This window comes from Martes martes (assembly GCF_963455335.1).
Source record: "Martes martes genome assembly, chromosome: 1".
Lineage (NCBI taxonomy): Eukaryota > Metazoa > Chordata > Mammalia > Carnivora > Mustelidae > Martes > Martes martes.
In genome coordinates, this window is record NC_137888.1 from 200,742,691 (window position 1) to 200,761,747 (window position 19,057).

At 59.8% G+C, this 19,057-nt stretch overlaps 2 protein-coding genes across 2 annotated transcripts; one reads left to right on the forward strand and one right to left on the reverse strand.

Moving 5' to 3' along the window:
• Positions 1-268: 268 nt before the first annotated feature.
• Positions 269-5,276, forward strand: LOC308349923 (putative threonine protease PRSS50; the record flags this gene model as incomplete). Its single annotated transcript, XM_080814861.1, has 6 exons — positions 269-437; positions 534-728; positions 1,951-2,113; positions 3,114-3,397; positions 4,509-4,675; positions 5,046-5,276. The coding sequence occupies 6 exons, from the start codon at positions 269-271 to the stop codon at positions 5,274-5,276; spliced, it is 1,209 nt and encodes a 402-aa protein (XP_080670987.1).
• A 2,346-nt stretch (positions 5,277-7,622) lies between these two features.
• Positions 7,623-15,127, reverse strand: TMIE (transmembrane inner ear; the record flags this gene model as incomplete). Its single annotated transcript, XM_080810591.1, has 4 exons — positions 7,623-7,726; positions 8,030-8,179; positions 11,567-11,684; positions 15,047-15,127. The coding sequence occupies 4 exons, from the start codon at positions 15,125-15,127 to the stop codon at positions 7,623-7,625; spliced, it is 453 nt and encodes a 150-aa protein (XP_080666717.1).
• Positions 15,128-19,057: the final 3,930 nt, after the last annotated feature.

The window sequence follows — 19,057 nt, forward strand, 5'->3', positions numbered from 1 at the left end:
TCACCAGGGGGAGGAGGGAAGCACAAACCCAGCCAAGGGCGGTGGGTTGCAGGAGCAAGGCGGTACAGGGACTGGCTGTACTAGCCCGAGGGACTCCAGGAAGTGCCTGGCCAGGCGCAGTCAGCGAGACAGAGGGGCGGAGGAGGCAGAGGGTAGAAACCCTGAGTCCGCCAGGGCGCCGCTGGGGGCGGCCACTGGGGGGCGCTCAAGCGGGACGGGGCAGCGGCACCGGCCTTGCCCACACAGCGGACGCCGGCGCGGGCGGCCGATGGGGGGCGCCGTCGCGAGAGGAGCACCGCGGCGCCATCGCTGCGTCTCCCGAATGGAGCTCCGGTGCAGGACGCCGGCCCGCAGGCAGGGCCCCCAGGGCCCCGAGGCGTCTGCTCTTCCTCTGCTGCTGCTACTGCTGCTGCTGCTGCTGCCACCAAGGCCCGTGGGTGAGCCCCGTCCCGTCCCCCACCCCCAGGCCCTCACGGGGCCTCCTCTGACCCCCTCGCCGGGCCTGGCCTCACCCTCACTGCATCCTTCCTCAGGCTGCCTGGCGAGCCAAGCCCCAGGGACACTGCCTGAGCCTGCTTCCGCCGACCCTGGCGTCCCCTGCGCCTCCAGTGCCACCTGTCCCTCAGACGAGCCTCGCCTCCCCCGCCAGGCCCCCACCGACCTGTCGCAGCCCATGTCCCTCCAGACCCAGACCATGTCTGTTTCTACCGGGTACAACAGCTTCCTCAGTGAGTACCGTGGACTCCCTGGGGGAGGAGGGTGCAGGAGCCGTCTGAAGGACCTGTGACTCCTGGGGACCGATGGGGACGTCGGAGGAAGGGGCAGGGAGGAGTGAGAAAAGAGCTTCCTTTTACAAGGGTTTACCGAGCATCTACTGGGGGCCAGGCCTCCCGTCCTGGAGAGGTGGGAAGGAGGGAGACTCGGAGGAGCCCGGGGTGCACCGCTGAGAGCTGACCCAGGCTCCCAGCCAAGGACTTAGGGGATCTCCGGCACAACTTTCAGGGAGCCACACCATGGGTGTCTCGGGAGCACCCCCAGGCGACCTTCTCTCCAGCAGTGGCTTTCCATCGTGTTGAACAGAAACCCCCAGAATGATTTCTTATCTTGGAACTCAGTGCCCACATCTGAGCTGCCACCAGAAGCCTGCCTCACAGGGTCTAGTGCGTGCAGACACCCCCTCTCCTATGTGGGGCCCAACATGCGCTGGTGCTGGCCCATGCACGCTGATCTCCCCATCCACGGACACCCCCCAGGAAAACCCTGGGGGTGGGTTACTCTGAGGTTGGATATGTGCATTTTCAGTTTGAGAAGTTTTCCAAAGTGGCTGCACACTCCCCGCAACCGGGAGTGAGCGATCTGGGCCGGTAATCCTCACCCATCCTTGGGGCCAGAGCCACTGAGTTTCGTCGGGCAGGTGGTGTGGAGGGGAACCTCCCTGTGCTGAGGTCTCCAGGGCTCCCGGAGGATTCCTGGGGCTCAGCAGCTTCGGGGTTGGCTTGCTGCTGGGGTGTCATCCTTGGGGTGTGTCTGTTCACGCCCATGGCCCGTTTTTCTCTTGGGTCGTCTCACTGAATCACAGGAGGGTTCCCAGAACAGGGAGAGGGGTCTGGCTGGGCCGAAGTATGGGGGGTGGGTGCAGACAGAAACACGGATGAGTTTCTGAAGGATCTGGTCAGAGCTCCAGGCCCAGTGCCATACCAGAATGGGGGCTGAGAATGCTCTGGGCCCCCGGTTTGGGGGAGGAGGGACAGGGGTACCTGGGCAGCGCTGAGGCCCTTTAGAAGCTGCAGACCTCCATTTTCATGTGCAAAAAAGAGAAATTCCTGTGGGAAAAGAGAATCACTGCCTGAGTGTGGGCCACAGCTGGAGAGGCAGGAGATGGTGCTGAGGGGAGGGAAGGCGCCTCGGGGTGGGTCCCATCCTCCATCAAGCTCCCACCTTCCTCCTCAGCCTGCGGCTCCTCCCAGGAGAAGGACCCCACCCTCAGGGACCCAGAGGCCATGGCTCGGCGGTGGCCGTGGATGGTCAGCGTGCAGGCCAATGGCACACATATCTGTGCAGGCACCCTCATTGCCTCCCGCTGGGTGCTGACCGTGGCCCACTGCCTGATCTTGTGAGTTGGGGCCTAGGTGGGTGGGTGGAAAGGTGTCCAGAGCCACGGGGCCTGGTCATGCTGCCAGCTGGGCCTTCGGCGGCAGCCGTGCTCTGGTCTCAGCCCCAGCCTCTCTTCAGCTCTCAGCATGTGCAGGCTGAGTCCTGCCGATTCCTGATTCCTTCCCAGAGGGCTGGGCACTTTCTCCCCTCCCCTTGGCTCCCCAGGCCTCAGCACTCCTGCTGCAGATATGAGATGGGGGCTTGGAAGCCACGACCCAGACCTCCTTCCTCCTAGCCACAGAGAGGAGGTCCTAAGTCCTCCGTCCCACACACCCTTTGTTTCACTTACTCATGCCTGCCTTCCTTCTACCCATAGCCTTTGACCCTCCTTTGAAACCCTGGCCTGGGCCCTAGGGGCAGAGAGGGGACGCATCACTCCTCTTGGCTTGCTGGGGCCGATAGATGAGAAGACAGGTCCTCACCGGGGAGTCCGGGCAGCGTGGGGACAAGAGAGAGAGCATGCCCACGTGCCAGGGCCAGGGGAGGGCCCGAGGGCAGCATCCGTGGAAAAGCCTGCTCCAAGCCTAAGGGCTGACCTGGAGACTTGAGAGGCATGCTGGGAAAGGAGGCTGGAGGGCGAGGCCGTGGCTGATTGATTGTGCCCGGCCTCTGCCACTTCCAGGGCCCGCACTGGGTGCCAGACAGATTCCAGAGTTTGGAACTAGAGAAAACCGGGTCTGTGTCCCAGCTCTGCCACTTCCTGGCTGGGTAGCCTTGAGCTGTTTGCTGGGCTTCTCTGAGCCTTGGTTTTCCTCTCTGTAAAGTAAAGGGTTGTTGTAAAGGGCAGGACCACACAGTGGGTGTGCAGAGGGCCCTGTTCACAGCTGTTGGGAGAGAGGGGCTCGGGGGGCTTGAAGTAGGTGGGTGGCCTGCCTGGACTGACTCGGAATGCCACAGCGGGGTGGAGGCCCGGGTGAGTTGCCTGGTCCTGAAGACAGACTCCCCTCGTGGTCCCCTAGGCAAAATGTTACCTATTCAGTGCGGGTGGGGAGCCCGAGAATAGACCAGAAGTCCCCGACGACCTCCGACGTCCCGGTGTACCAGGTCATCTTGAACAAACGGTACCGGCCCCATCGGTACTGGTCCTGGGTGGGTCGGGCCCACGACATTGCCCTCCTCAAGCTCACGTGGCCGCTCAAGTACAACAAGTACGTCTGGCCCATCTGCCTGCCTGGCTTGGACTTTGAGGTGAAGGACGGCTCCCTCTGCACTGTAACGGGCTGGGGACTCCCCAAGTTTGACGGTAAGTCAGAGCCTCTCCGGACCTGGTGGGGGTGGGGTGGTGTGTGGGGGAGGACCCCGGCGGGGAGGGCCGGGGTCTCTGTGGACAGCTGTTTCTGAGACATCTTCCCGTCTCTGGTCTCCTTCCCCCTGGGGGGTCTTGGCAGCGAATGCATCATGACCATTCAGGCCTGAAGGTTCCCAGATAGCCCATGAGTCCTCAGCCCCAGGCCAGGGCCTGTAAACAGGACTTCCTTGAAGGCAGAGGGGCACAGAGTGACAGCTTGCCTGGGGCACGCAATCCCAGATTTGAAGCAGAAATTTGCAGTGGGAGGAGCAGGGTTTGGTGACTGTAGAAAGTTCCCCCAGTGGCCCTGCATGGTTGACTAAGGGCAGTCTGCAGCCAGAGTTGGCTAAGGGCAGTCTGCAGCCAGTGAACCTCTCAAGTCCTTTATCTTCCCCGGGGATGGAGCAAGGCCCAAAGTGTAGGAGTGTCTTCCCGGGCCCACCCAGGGGCTATTTTCTTAGGAGTTTTAGGAAGGCCCAGTCCATTCAGGGAGCCCCTCTTTTCCACAAGGCAGGCGCTCATCCCTTTGGCTTCATGGAACCTTCTTGCCTAAAAATAGTCTGAGCCCCGTGGTTCCAGCCTGGGGCTGGGGGTGGCTGTTTGTCTTTCCCGCTGTGGCCTGCCTGGGGAAAGTCTGAGGATGGTTGGAAGTCTGGCCCCGCAGGGGCTCCAGCTAGAGACAGAGTCACACTGGAGAGAGGGAGGAGGGGAGAGGAGGAGGGAGGGCCTAGGGCCCACAGAGCGGGGGGTCTGGGCTAGCTAGGGTGAAAGAGGCCTTTGGGGGAGGCTTAACAAAGGAGGGATTTGGGCCTGAGAGGGGCTGGGCAGGCCTTCGAGCTGGAAGGGCAGAAGCCAAGCTGCTGAGATGGGAACAGACCCCACGGATTGGAGTCTGGTAGGGGTGAGACCAGGCCCGGCGAGGCCAGGCGGAGGGCAGCCTGCTCCGAAATCTCCAGGAGGGCCTCCTCAGAGGCTGGGGGAGCAGGCCAGCCGCAGAAAGGACAGCCCCCCGGGCTGGCAGTGGTGAGAGCACCAAGCCTGAACGATGGGGGACCTGTCCCCGCAGGCGTGTGGCCCCAGTTCCTGACCATTCAGGAGAAGGGAGTCACCATCCTGAACAACAAGGATTGTGACAAGTTATACCACAAGGTCTCCAAAGTGCCCTCTCTGGTTCGGGTCGTGGACTCCCAGATGGTCTGTGCGGAGGACTTGGACAGGGAACAGTTCTGCTACGTGAGCACCTTCCTCGCTCCCTCACCTCCAGGGCGCCTGCAGAGATGGGGGGGGGGACGTTCAGAGGGGAGGGGAGGACGGAGGGAGAGATGGGAGAGGAAGATCGGAGAGGAGAGAGAAGGGGGTGGTGAGAAGAAGGGGGGTGGGAGCCTGGCATGAGAGAGAGGAGGTGAACCTCTCTGAGGGAGGTCTCCTGGGTCTGGACCTCGAGGGCACCTCTCAGCTAGTTGACCCCCTGGGTTGTAGAGGGGGAGCTACTGTGGAAGAGAAGTGGCGTGAGGATACCTTGCTTTGTCCTTGAGCCAGATCGCATCTCCCTCTGGCCACACCTGGACCCCCTGACACTTTTTGTTACACACCCCTCTTGCAGGAGATAAGTGGTGAGCCCTTGGCCTGTTCTGTGGACTCTACGTGGTACCTGGTGGGACTGGTGACCTGGGGCCCAGGCTGCGGGAGGAGCGAGGCCCCGCCCATCTACCTGCAGGTCACTGCCTACCAGCACTGGATCTGGGAACGGGTCAGCGGGCAGGCCCTGCCAGCCCCATCCAGGGCCCTGCTCCTGGTGCTCCTGCTGTCCCTCAACCTCCTTGCTGCCCTCTGACACCCTCGTGCTGTCCCCTGGGGGTGCCGTCCTCACCCTCTGGGCCCAGCATTCTGCAGGTGTAGCTCTCCCTGCCCTTCAGGGCAGGGCAGAGCAGATATGAGGTGCTCAATTAAACGCTTCTCTTCCCCAAGCTGCTTCCTTCCTGGGCCTGCTTGAGTGGGAGGTGAGCGAGCCGGGGGGGTGAGGTGGGGGGCAGGGGGAGAGGGGACTCCAGACTGTCTCTCCTGAAAAGCGCAGAGCCCCCTGGGTCTGTCTCCATCTATAGGTTTGGGGTGGCTCCCGCAGAAAGTGGAGGGAGAGTATAGGAATGATACTGGGGTCTAGAATGTACTCTGTGGGCTGAAATGGGGCTGCTGGGACACAGGGTGAGGCTGGGGTAAAGGAGAGTCAGGCTCTCCTTGACTTTGGCTGGAGCCACTCCCCCTCCCACTCCGTCTCTGCCCTGAAGCACTGTAGTGAACTTGGACCTTCCAGCCTTGTGCCCCACCTGGAGCCTAAGGCAGGTGCCCACGGGGCTCAGACATTACCGGTGGCAGCCCTGCCTGTCCAAGAGAGACCAATAGAGGCCCTAGGTCAGAGACCAGGGAGCAGGGCAGATGCAGACCCAGCCTGGACATCCCCAGGTTTTATCAGCAGCTTCTCAGACTTCCAGTGGTCCCTGCCCCTCTGGGCTTCTGTTGCCTGGGCCACGCAGGAAGACTCTGGCCTGTATGTGTCGTAGGACCTTAGCCACAACCTTAACCTCCTGCGTGAGAAGCCCGTAGGCTGGACCGTGAGGGCAGAGTCTGGGTTCTGACTCCAGGCCCACCGCGGGGCCTCTGGGGTTTCTCTGTCCTTTCGTGGCTCCGTGACCCGTGTCTGCCCGGGTCCCTCTCCTTGCATCACAATCATCCAGCTCCAGGTCAGGATCCACACTGGACCCCTCTTGTGTCCCCAGCATGGGGCTCAGGCCACAAAGTGGAGGGGAGAGGAGGAGAGAGGGGGCAGCTTCCTCCCGGTCTCGATGCCCAGGTGGCCAGTGCCTCTCCCTCCAGCTCATCCCAGTTCAGGCTGGGGGAGTAGTTAGGGGAGGGAGCTCCTGCTTGGCCAGTGCCGCCCGCCAGCCTGTCACAGTGCGTCACTCTCTGCGTATATGCTCCAGGGACAGGGCACCCTGAGGGATCATCTCAGGTCACTCAGGTACAAGAAGGCACTCAGCTTTATTTACACATTGTCGCAGGCCACCAAGGCCGCTTGCCCCAGCTCAGGAACCATGGCATCTCCTCAGTTTCCAGGCCCAGATGTGTGCACCTCCTCGGAGGTTAGCCACCATCTGGAAATCCCTCTGTATGTCCCCTCCCCGAGGAGTCAGCCTTGGGGTGGGGGGTGTGGGCCTCCCCCACTCTGGTCAGCAGTGACTCCCTGAGGCGCCACCATTGAGGTGTAGAAGAGGGAGCTGGTTGCTGTTCTGCACAACGGGTGGAAGGCTGCCTGCTGCCTTGGCGCCCCTGACTGTCCCCTGTGGTGACCCCAGCGTGGGGGGGGACCCTGAAGACCCCCACAATGCTCCCCTCGGCTTCTCCGGGACTCCCTGGATTCTCCCAGATGGGGCCCTGCTACCAGCTTTCTTCCCTTCTCCCTTTAGCCCACAGGCCTCAGCCTTCTGTACCCCTGACCCACAGCTGAAGCCCCCCAGCCCCGAGTCCCCAGGCCTCACACTCGGCCTCCCAGCAGCCTCAGCTCCAGTGCGGCTGCCTGGCATGTGGGGCTGGAGTTCCCCTGCCTCCAGATGGGCGTTTTAGTCACCTCCCCGGCCAGGACCCCGGCTGGGCCTGGACAAGCTCCCTGGCTACCAGGGCTGCTGTCTAGAGAAGGCTGAGAGCCTCGGCTCAGCTTCCCCCAGTGACCCTCTTTTTCCTGCGGCCAGCCTGGCTGTGGCGTCACACTCCAGCCCCTCCAGTTCTGCTGTCTCCTTCTAAGAGGCAAGCCATGTCCCGTCAGCCCCGTAGAGCCACTGCTGTTCCTGGCAGCAGGGACAGAGGTATGTCTGGGTGGGTGCAAGGCCACCCCACTCCAGATCTGCAGGGGGACAGTGGCCCAAGACCACCTTTGCTGAGCGGCCACGTGAGTGAGGTGAAAGGAGCGGAGTCCAGGCTGGGAGGCAGGATGCCAGGTGCAGTCTGGCCCCTGCCCCCCAGTGGGCTGTCAGGATGGGGCCTCAGCAGGGCCCTCGGAGCCAAGAAGAGGGTGTTCTGCAATCTTTCTAGTCCATGGATGTGCTGGGAGTCCAAGATGCCCGGACCCTGGCCAGAACTTGAGCCCCAGGGCTAGCCAGCCTGGGCTGCCACCTCCAGGAAGCCCTCCTCACTTCTCCCCTTTCTTCTTCTTGGCTTCATTCTTCTCATCCTCCTCTACCTTGATGGCCACGGTGTCCACACTGTCCTTCTTCTTCTTCTTCTTCTTATCCTCTGTGGTGTAGAAGAGGGGCAGTTGGCAGGGGTGAGGCAGGGGGTCGTAGGGCCCACACCAGAGCCCCCCACAGCCAGCCCTTCACTTCTTCCTTCCAAACCTCTCCCACCTGCAGAAGAGCTCCTTGTGTTACCCGCCTCACTCGGGCCCGTTTGTGCCCTCTGGTCTCCGGGGACCAGAACCTAATGCTGGGGGAGGGGAGGAGCAGGGCCACTCTTGGTGGCAGGACTGAGGAAGGGGCTGGCTCAGCCGGGATAGGTGGCGGTGGGGGGCAGGGGGTTGGGGGACCCCTGCCTGCTCACCTCCAGGGATCTCCGTGAGCTCGTTGAGGGGGGGCACCGTCTCCAGTTTGTCCGTGTACATCTTGGCGGCCTTCCGCTGCAGGTAGCGGGCTTCAATCTCCTTCCGGGTCCGGGGCACGCGGCAGTTGAAGACGCAGCACAGAGTGATGACTGTAGCAGGGGTGGGGGTGGGGGGGGGGTGGACAGAGCAGGCTTGGCCAAGGCTGGAGCTTAGACATCCCAGGAACGGTCCCCACATTTCAGACCTGCCCTCACCTGCCTACATGCGTGTCACCCAGCAATCGCTGGCAGAAGGCTCTGCGTCTGCACGAGATCCCTGTAGGCTCTGGGATTCTTCCTGAGATCTCTCTCCTGAGCGGGGCTGACTTCAGAGAGTCACACAGGGAGCGGCTCTCCGAAGGGACCTGGCGCTGGGCTTAATGGGCTGCTGTCGCTGTTCTTAACAATTTCTGAACAAGGGGGTCTCATACTTTTTGCACTGGCCTCTAAGCCCTGTTGCTGATCTCGATTTCTGACTAGATCGGGGCCCCTGGAGGGCAGGGCAGAGGCCTGCCCAGTGACTCAAACGACAGCCACCCAGACGCTGGCCTGTGTTCCCACCCAGGCCTCTCAACTCCTGGTGCTTCCTCCCCAGGCTCCTGAGAGGACCTCAGACACTGAAGGACGGGGCCATGTCTTCCTCAACCTCCCTGAGGACAAGCCTGGGCTTCTCCTGGCCACGAGGGTCCCCCAGAGGGCACAGATCCTGCCCTGGGGCGTTTACGCAGATAGTTATTCCAAGGAGCGGTTTTCCGGCTGAAGGCAGCTGTGCCCACGCGAGCTGGGCCAAGGAACGGAGCGGGCCTGTCTAGTGACAGGCAGGGCTGGGCACGGCTGCCAGGACCCGGCTGGACTGAGTTTGTTTTTCTAAGGCCCCACAGTCTGACCACCCTGGCCCCAGCCTCGGGGGAGGGGACCGGGCTGCTGCTTATTATAAATCGGATGACAGGACATAACTTCCTGGCAGACTCCTGGGGGCAGGATGGCCAAGCAGGACGAGCCAGGCCTATTTTAAGGAAGATGGATTAGACCGATGTAGCTGGGGCTGGAGCACCCTTTGGGGTCAACTTAACGCAACCCCTTCAGCCAAATCTTGTGGCCCCACTAAGTCTCACCCAGATTCACAGAATGAGAAAAAAAATGAATGAATGAATGAATGTGTGAGATGCTCTCAAATCCTTTGCTCCTGAGGACAACCAGATTCCTGAATGGATGGACAGGGGAGCTGACAATAATCGGGAACTCTGGGGGACTGCACGAGACTCCAGCAGTAGGTCTAACTGCACAGGGCTGTCCAGGGACATGTGCTTCTCCTCGCACCTTGGATAAGCCTTTCTTATCCCTTCGAAGCTGGGTTCTAGTCTTCTCCAGGCCCCAGTGTGTATGCCCACGGCCCCGATCCTACTGGCTTGGGCCACCACTTCCAGCCGCCCACTGGGCACGTCCTCTCACGTGCTTGCTCAGGCTCTCCCCAGGGGCTGGTCCCAGGCCCCACAAAGCCTGGGCTCCAAAGGGAGCTCAGCTATTGGCACCTGGATCAGGGCTCAGACGCCGCCCCTCGCTCCAGGCCTGCCCCACCCAGCCTGGCCTGGTCATTTCTCATCAAAGAAGGAAAAAAACAATGTGCCTTGGATGGAGTTCCAGCGCCCCGACAAGGGCTTGCAATGTGATTCCCCAGGCTGGAGAGACTTCCCGGGGCACCCCCATCCAAACCCAGCCCCTCTGCTCAAGGTTCTGGGGTGACACGCCACCAACAGCTGTGCCACCAGGCCCAAGCTGACTGGGAGGCAGGAAAGATGCTTCATCCCCAGGAGATGGGGCTAGGCCATCTCTACTCCATAGAGCCTGGCACGGAAGGTGACAACGAATACAGACTGGCTGCTCTGAGGCCTTTGGGACTCTCCCTTACCCTTTTCTAGGAAATAGGGTAGGGCGTAGGAGCTGGTCTACATGCTTCACATCCAAGCTCCTCTTTGGGTCTGACATTGCAACCTCCTTGTGTGGCCCTAGGCACCTCCACTGTCTGGGGCCGAGCAGGGCCCCGAGAGGCTAGCCTGTGTCTAGAGGCCCTTTGGTGTCCTCACTCCTGCTTCCTGGAGTACCCCAGAATGGCTCCCTTGACCTGCACCCTACACTGCTCCAGCAGGCAGATGCCTCCCGGAATCCTGCCTCTTGGTGCCGGGGTGCAGGTGTGGGGTGGCGGGTGGGGCCATGGTTTCCCCCCTGGACGCCTGGGCTGGGGCCGCAGCCACAGCTGGCTGTCCGCAGGGCCTCCACGGAGAGGACTCAGTAGTTCTTGCCTTGGCCAGGAATGAAATGTAGCCTCTTGCTCGGATCCCGCTCCCACCCCAGCCGTGAAGAGATGGTGATGGTGGGGTGTGGATTATTTTCCCACAAGGAGGGCCTTTCTGGTGCCAGGAGAAGCACATGCAAATCAGATGTCTTTGTCTCCCTTGGAGTCCTTACATCTGGGTGGGCCCTCTGCCGGGACGCTGCCCTCCAGGGGACTTCATCCTGGGACAGCTCCAGCTAGAACTTAAATGACATTTTTGTTGCCCGGACCCAGGGTGCAGTCAGAAAAAATCCTATAGCAGAGATCTGAGACTTTGTGTCAGGGGTATTTCCTCCCACCTCTGCTTACACCGTCCTCTCTGCCTGGAATGCTTTTCCACTTGCCTAGCTGGTAAAACTATGCATTCTCTCACTGATGTGCAGCTAAGAGGACCCTTCTCCATGAAGCTTGTGTAGGGGGAGTGCTTTCTCTTCCTTGCCTGCGTCTCCCCCAATCCATGGTGTATGGGAAGTGTCGTCAGACTCTACGTTGTACCCTGGTGGCCTCCCCCTTCCACTGGCCTTTCTCTGCCCGTCTTTCCTCAGCGGTAGACCCCCTACTCTGGAAGGGCCAAAGAGAGCATGCCAAACCCATTTCTGTTGTGAGTTCGCATCCAACAACTCCCAGTCCCAGGAGAGGAAGGGGTCTCCTGCTTTTAATTGAGGGGAGTGTGAGTCATTCCAGGGGAGTGGGAGTTGACAAGGCACGGTTTCCAGCCCGGGAGCCACATCTGCCGGGCGTCTGGGGAGCCTCTAGGCTGAGCTGCGGCCAAGGATGGCCTTGCTGGGGCCTCTGGGTGTGGGCCCTTTAAGCGGGCCAAACTGCAGGAAAAGCATCGGGAGGCCAGCGATAGGGAAAAATGACACGTCCTCATCCTGGTTCAGTGGAGTCCCCTGTAATTACCGTAATTGCCGTGTGGCTGTGTCCCAGCCGGGCAGAATACTTCAGGTCACCACCAGCCTGTCAGCCCTCCACAGGGACTCTGTGTAGAACAGGAGATGCCAGAAACCACAGTGGGCCTCCTGCGGGCGACTGGCCTGCTTGCGCTGCCCGGAATTGCTGCTCTGAGCCCCTGGGGGGTGGTGCCGGTAGGGATTGGAAGGGGGGGGACAGGGGGTGCTGTGCTTCGGCAGTGGCATGGGAGGGGGCGGAGAGCAGCTACTCACTGATGGACAACACGAAGAGCGAGAAGATGCCCACCACGTGCCAGAGGCGCATGTCCCAGAACACCACCGTCTCCTTGGTCAGCGGGGGCGGCTTGGGCTTGGGCGGGGCCGTGCTGGGCTGCAGGTCGGGAGAGAGGGAAGTGAAGCCAGGCAGAGACCAGAGGCTGGGGCTGGGGCTGGGCGGAGAGAGGCCCAGGTTTCAGTAAGGACTCAGCCCGAGTGTTCCAGAATCTCCTAGAATCAGGTGTCTTAGACAGTCACAGCCAACACCCTGGACCTTGGGAGGTTCCGGGTTTAGAGCGAGAGAAGAAAGCAGAGCCCCAGAACCATGGAGCCAGCCACCTGGAGTACCAGGGTGCCTGAGGACACCAAGGCCTAAAGGGGCAAAGGTGGATGGCTTGTCCCAATCAGGTTCAAGTCCCCCCTGCTAGTCCCGCCTCCTGCTCCAGTCTGGGGCCCCACAGGCAAATGGGGTCTCAGGACCAAGGCCAGAGACAAGGCGAGGCCAGTACTGTCTGTCCTAGGGGACCTTGCTTCCAAGCATCCTCAGTGTAGGGTGGGGTGTGGAGCTGGACTCAGGTCCCGTGGCTCTGCTTCCTGGCCAGGACCCCCACTGGGTGACCTCAACATTTGCCTCTCCTGCCAGAGTCCTCTTCTGACCATGGGCTAGGCCGGAGCCCTTCCAGGACCGGATGAGATAAATAGTCTGCAAGGCGGCAGCGACACCTAGAGGCCAAGCATTGTAAGCATGGCTGGAACATCCCACCTTCCCAGTGGAATGCCACCTTGCTCTAGGAGTCTAGGGGACACAGCCTTGCCCTGGGGGACTGAGGGAACAAGGCCCTGCCCAGTGGGTCTAGGCAGGGCCTGAGGGGCTGAGAGGGCTATGACCCTATCTCTGTCACCGAATTAGGCTGAGGGATGTGGGCCGCGGGGAGGGGGGAGATTGGGGCGGGTGGGATTGGTTAAGGCTCAGAGGGAGAGAGGACGCTGGGGCATCTGTGGACTTCGCTGTCTCCTGACTGACTGAATCAGGACAGACGTGCAGTCTCCTCTGGCTCTCTAGGAAGGAAAGGCAGCTCGAAACTCAACCATCCATCTGGTCTTTCCCCTGGTCCATGAGCATGGGCCATGCACCTACCACAAGCCAGGAGCTTCCTCATCTCAACAACACTGCCCTTCAGCACGTCCCAGGTAACCTGTGAGCTTGGGATTGGTATATGATTCCCCAGCACTTTTCTCTGAATCAGGGTAAACTTGTTACCTCTAAGCCTCAATTTCTCCATCTGTAACTTGAGTCAGGTGGTTCGTGGGCTCTCTGGGAAGCTCTCTCTACCCAGTCAGAGTGGTAACGATGATGAGAAGATACCCCTCCTCGGCGTCATCCCAGGGGCCTGGATCCATTTGTAGGGAGAGACACATGTATGTGGGGTCAGGCACCTCTGTGGGTTCAGGGCACATGTGTGTAGGTACAGGGCATGCGTGCTGTGGGGGTATGCATCTGTGGTCAGTCATAGGTCTGTAGAGTCAGGGCCAGGGTCTGGGCAGTGGCTGGCTTCCCGATCCTAAGGCTCAGTGTGTTTGGTCCTGCTGGGCTGTATGGCTGGAAGGTTCTGAGGTCCAGAGACGAGATCTCAGCTTCTGAGCCCAGGTAGCTGAGAGCCCACTTCTGACACCTTCTCGTTCTAGCCTTGTTCCAGGCAGAATTGAGCTTCTAATCTCACCCTGATAGGGATCTTGGGTAGAGGGTAATAGGCAAGAGTCGGGCGTCTCTGTGGTGGGTGCTGCGGAAGGTCTAAACCTAAAGCTTAGGAGCCCCAGGCTCCAGCAGCTGGAGAATGATGCCTGGAGGGGCTGTCGTGGGTGGTGGTGTGGACTCCAGCCCTACCCATCTTTCTGGTGTTTGCCTGGATCCCCTGGGCTCAGTCAGGCCCTTGTTCGGGCTGTAGGCAAATGGCAGGCAGATGGACTGCAAATGCAATTTCCCTTGATGAGCAGGGAGATGAGCTCCCGGGGGCTGAGGGGAAGAGTCCTTGGCTCAGAACTGACACGACCGCCACCCTCTGCCTTCTCCCGCACCCAGGCCAGCTCAGTTTCTGCACCCAAGGCCTTGGGGCAGCCAAGGAGGGGTCCGGGTACACTCTTTGTGACTCAGGCCAGCCTGGCTCCCCTTACAGGGACACTGGAGCTGACACCTGACTCCAGCCCAGTCTTTTGATCACACCCCCGGTCAGGAGCATGGACAGGCTTAGTATTGGGGAACGGGGCTCTGTCTTCTTGTCCCTCGGACCCTCAGGTTCAGGGCTGTGTCCTCTTAGGTGCTCAGGATAAGACTCTGTTCTCCCTCTCCCATCCTGTCCCCTGGCACCTGCTCCCAAGGGCTCTCCTGGACGCCTCACTGTTTCTTGCCCTTCTTTCTCTCTGCTCTCTCCTCTCTGCCCCTTGCACAGGCTCCGAATCCTGCTCCTTCCTGGCCCTGCCTCTTGGGCCTTTCCATCTGGCCTCACGTTTCAGAATTCTGGTTCTGGTCTGCCTCTTTGGCTCCCCTTCACGGCTCAGCAGGAATTGGGGACAGAGGGGACAGGGAGGCTGCAATGGTCCCCACTCTTCCCCTCCCAGCCCTTCCTGGCCCCAGCCATGCTCCTGACCATCCACCCCAGCCATCCTCCTCACCTTACTGGGCTATGTCAGCAGGGCCCCCAGCTCCCCCAACTACATGCCCTCTTCCGGTTTATCCTCCTCCTCCCACACCAAGACTCATCCATGACTCTTCCCTGCTCAGAGACCTTTGCTGGCTGTCCATGATCACCATGACCAAGTACGACCCCCTGAGCCCTGGGTCCCGCCCTGCCTGTACCTCCCCTCTGGGGCCAAGTGCTCCACATGGGAGCTGAACTCAACACAGGGCTCCTCTGTAAATGGTCTCGGCCTCGTTGTCTCCCTGACCCCACCCTCCAGCTTGGAAAGCCCTCACCTTCCCAAGGCTACATCACCCCCATCAGCAGAAGCTTTTTCCTCCAGCAGACCCTAAGATCAGGGACTAGATCTAAGCAGACCCTAAGCTCAGGGACTAAAATCAGGGACTAGATCTCCTCTATCAGACTAGAGGTCATTGACACCAAGGACTCTGCCTCCCTCCACCACCACCCCCCCGCCCTCATTAGACCAAAGGCAAGAGAGTAAGGGCTGACTGAGCTTAGCTGTATCCCCGGACTGGGAATCCATATGATCAGAGTGAGTCTCCCCCACCAGACTAAAATCTGGGGCTGTACCCTCCCATCAGGCCAGGTACCCTAAGTTTGGGACCTGAATCTCCTGCACAGCCTGGAAGCGCGGGGGGCATGGCCGTGTCACCCCATGATCCAGGTCTGCGAGGACAGTTGGAAGGGAAAAAGCCAGTTCCCAGGCAGAAGGGTTTTCCCTAAGCCTCTCCCTGGCGGGCCACAGCCTCCCTGGCCCTTCCGCGTCGCCACGCCTCACCTCCACCAGCTGCCCGGCGACCCTCGCGAGGCAGAGCCCCAGCGCCCAGAGGGGCCCAGCGCCCCGTCGCCGCCTCGCCATCTTCGCGCCCGCAGCTCCGCGCCCGCGGCCGCAGGTGGGGGGAGCCGGTCGCGCGGGGCCGGGCGCGGTTGGCCCGGTGACCGCCCCGCCAGCCGGCGCTCGCGGCGGCGATCTGGTCGCAGGCCGCGAGTGGGCATCATTTATTCATCGTCGGTGTCTGGTTCCCGTGCTGCCCGCCCAGGGCCCGCCCCTCATCCCCTGGGGGATCAGAGTCTGGATCCCCCTCCCCTAACCTCACCCAGCCCGCCCCAGGGGTGGGAGTGGGTGGGAGGAGGAGGATGGGCTGGGGGCGGGTCCTTGAACTACAGGTCCCACCCCCACCCCACCCCACCCCACTCCACCCCACCCCCGCCCCAGTCGGGCCTCAGTTTCTCCATCTGGGGCAAGGGGAGGGGCTAGCATCTGCTGCTGATCTAGGAGGCCCTTCCCAGTCTGACGTTCTGAATTTGAAAAACCCTACTGGACCCAGGCTGGTGATGGTAGGTTGGCCTGGGGCGGGGGCTCTCAATGGTGGGGAGGTGGGGGGGTTGGCAGGCAGGTTGCCATAGGGATGTGCCCTCAGGGATGTCCTGGGCTTTCTGGGCTGGCTTCCTGCCCAGAAACGGGTCTGGTCACTCTGGACACCAGAGCTAGAGAGGGGGATGGGGACCTGAGGATGGTATGGTCAGCACTCTAGTTGTGGGTACTATGGAAGGTTCCTGAAGAAGCCAGCATCTGCTGCCCCACGAGACAGGGAAGGCTCCACCTGGAAGGGCTGGAGGACCATTTCCTAACTCTGGCTGACCCTGAGCCTCTGCCACAGTCTGAGCACCCCCCATTGTCACTCCAGTCTGAGCCATGATCCTGACCTCACACTGAACCTGGCCCACGTGTTCTCTGGTCCTCAACCCACGATGAGCCTTGACAACCCAGGGTTGGAGGGAGGGTGGGTCTGAGGAGCTGTAGAGACCACAGGGGCTCTGAAGGAGGAGGAGGGAGGTCTCGGGTGGGGATACTTCTCTGGTCCATCCGTCCTCTTTTCCCCTTTCCTCCTTCCCTCCCTCCCTCCCTTCTTTCTTCCCTTCCCCTCTTCCTTCCTCCCTTCGTCCACTCCTCCTCTCTCCTTCCTTCCATTGTTATTTATCTCGTGCCTTCAGAGAAGGCAGCCAGCTGTTGGACCCTACATTCTTCATCACCACAGACAGGGGAGAAGGCTGAGGGGCTTCGAGCATCGGGTCCGTCCTCTGAACGAGGGACCTTGTAGCGACAGAGCTTAGAGATGCAGCAGATAGGCAAGGACCAAGGCTAGTGACAGCAGAGAGCCGAGAGCCAGCTGTGGACACCCACAGGGGACGGGTCTGGGCGATCACAAGGCAGGCAGAAACAGAAGGGCCGCTGGCAAAGGACAGCTGGCTCAAGGGATCCTTGCCAGTGGGTGGCCAAGGCTGAGGGCTGGGTGGACTGGGCCACCCCATCCTCCCCATGCTCGCCCAAGCCAGGCAAACAGGAATTCTACTAAGGCTCAAGTCACTCGCTGAAGTTCCTACTTCCTCACGCCATCTGTCATAGGCCAGGCTAGGGAAAGCCACACCTACCAGCCAGGGAGGTCAGCCTTGGGACATAGGGTCAGAGAGGCCTTGGCTGGATTGGGCTGAGGTTAGTGGGCCTGACAGTGGCATTGGGGAAGCCATTACTCCTCTCTGCTTTGAATTCCTCATCTGTGGAATGGAAAGGATAAGACTGTCATCAAGGGGCTGTTGGGACCATGATATGGAACTAAGCATGATGGGAGTGCTGAGCATAGGATGGCTCAGCCCAGGAGAGGTATTTCCCATAAAGTTCAGTCTTTCCATCTAAGAAGTAGGGCAAGCTCAGTGAAGAAATCTGAAAGGGAATACAATCATGTGTGTCCCTACTGTCCCCTGAGATAGCCATTGTTCCACATGGGTTCCATTTCTTTGCAGGCTTTTTTTTTTTTTTTTAAATTTACCCAGAGCTTTTACCCAGCCCGACAATCCTAGACCCACATGTCCCCCAAAGGCACTGTCAAATACTGTCGCACAGGCTTTGAAGTCAAACTGACTTTAAAAAAAACAGGGAGTCCTGAAACAGGACAGTTTTAAGCTTTTATAATCTGAGAAGTGTGAAGCTACAAATTTACAAGAAACATAGTTCAGAAGTTTATTCAAATTTCCTTTTTTTGCCAGTAGAGATGGCAAAAGTGGACTGAAAACATGAAGTTATTATCCAAAGTTCACAAAACTAAAGTAGCATAAAGAAAATTTGAGGAAACTTTTAAATTATGTTTCTTATAGGTTTGTAGCTTTATAACATCTAAAGTTAGTAAAGCTTAAAACTAAGACTCCAGGGGTATGGTCATCTTGATGGCTGTGAGACCTCAGTGGGCAACTAACCTCTCTGAGCTTCAATCCCTCACTGTAAAATGGGTACAACAGCAGTATCATGGCCCCTGCACGTCCCAAGCCTTTGGGCCATGCTAGTCGTTCTGTTGTGGTTATTGTGGGGAAAGGCACTGTGATATCACACAGTAGTAAAACCCAGCAGCAGTGGGGGTCCTGGGTGGCTCAGTCGTTAAGCGTCTGCCTTCGGCTCAGGTCATGATCTCAGGGTCCTGGGATCGAGCCCGGCATTGGGCTCCCTGCTCAGTGGGGAGTCTGCTTCTCCCTCTCTCTCCTCCCCTGCTTGTGTTTCCTCTCTCACTGTCTCTGTTAAATAAATAAACAAAATCTTTAAAGAAAAAGAAAAAACCCAGCAGCAACTCATTCAATGCCTGTCAAATATTTGCATTTTCCCCAATTCTCCAAAATGTGAAACACAATGGTGAAAGAAACACCCCAAAAGCTAAAACACCTTTTCTATCTTGAAAGGCTCTTCTTCCTCTCCTCCGTGTACTTATGAGGAATTGAAGGCCAGAGAGGGGTTGTGCCCTTTGTCAGATCACACAGGAATGGAGGACTCAGACTCAGTCTTTGGCCCCTGACCCAGGGCTCTGCCCCTGCCCAGTACTATTTCTAGTCCTGCCCGGGATCCCCCTGCACCCTACTGCCAGCAGGGCCATCAGGTCTGGGTTGGCAGAAGTCTAGACCCTCAGGCTCCCCAGCCAGGCTTCCCTGGAAGACAAGTGTCCCCACTCCATGCATGGTGGCATGAAGGCTGGCCTGCGGAACCCTGTTGGTCCTTTGTGTGCTTTTTTTAGCTCCTGTGGATTTCCGGTGGGGACCCAGTCCCGTCCCCTGAGCCTCTGGGTTGGAAGCCATGGGCAGAGTCAATTGATGGTGACCAGGGGGAACTGTGACAGCTCCTTCTTGGGGCCAGAAATGCCAGGGCTTGAGGCTCAGCTCTGGTGAAGCAGAGGCTTGGGACTGGGTATCTTCCCGGCCACAGAGCCAGGCTGGGATCCGAGATATGTTGGACTTAGCCTGGGCTGGGGGTGGTGGGGGTGAGGTCAGGTGGGGGTGGGGAATGGGGCTGCCTGGGCCTGTGACACAGTGGCTGGGGCCTGCTGGGTGCGGGCCATCTCTGACCTTGTTGGCCCCAGGCCTGGCCCAGAATAACTCTGGGGCTGGGCTTGGACCTGGTGAGACATTGTGTCCCAGGGCACGCATGTACACAGAAGTGCAGGCACACTCTGCACTCGCCTTTCTGCAGGTCTGAGTGTGAATCTTTGTGTGCATTGCATGGTGCAGTGTGCAAATCTGTGTCCATGGGGATGGGCACGTGGTCCACATGGGCCCATGCACAGGGCTGCCTCCTGAGATGTGCTACATGGGAGTCCTGCCAGTGAGTTCAGTAGTAGATGGGTCCGTGTGGCGCACTTAAGTGTGCACACCACACATCCCTATGACTGTGGAATCACACATGTGTGCAGGGGAACACGGGAGTGGTGTGCACAGGTGTGTGCTGCTCTGTGGCAGGACTGGGCATGGGCCC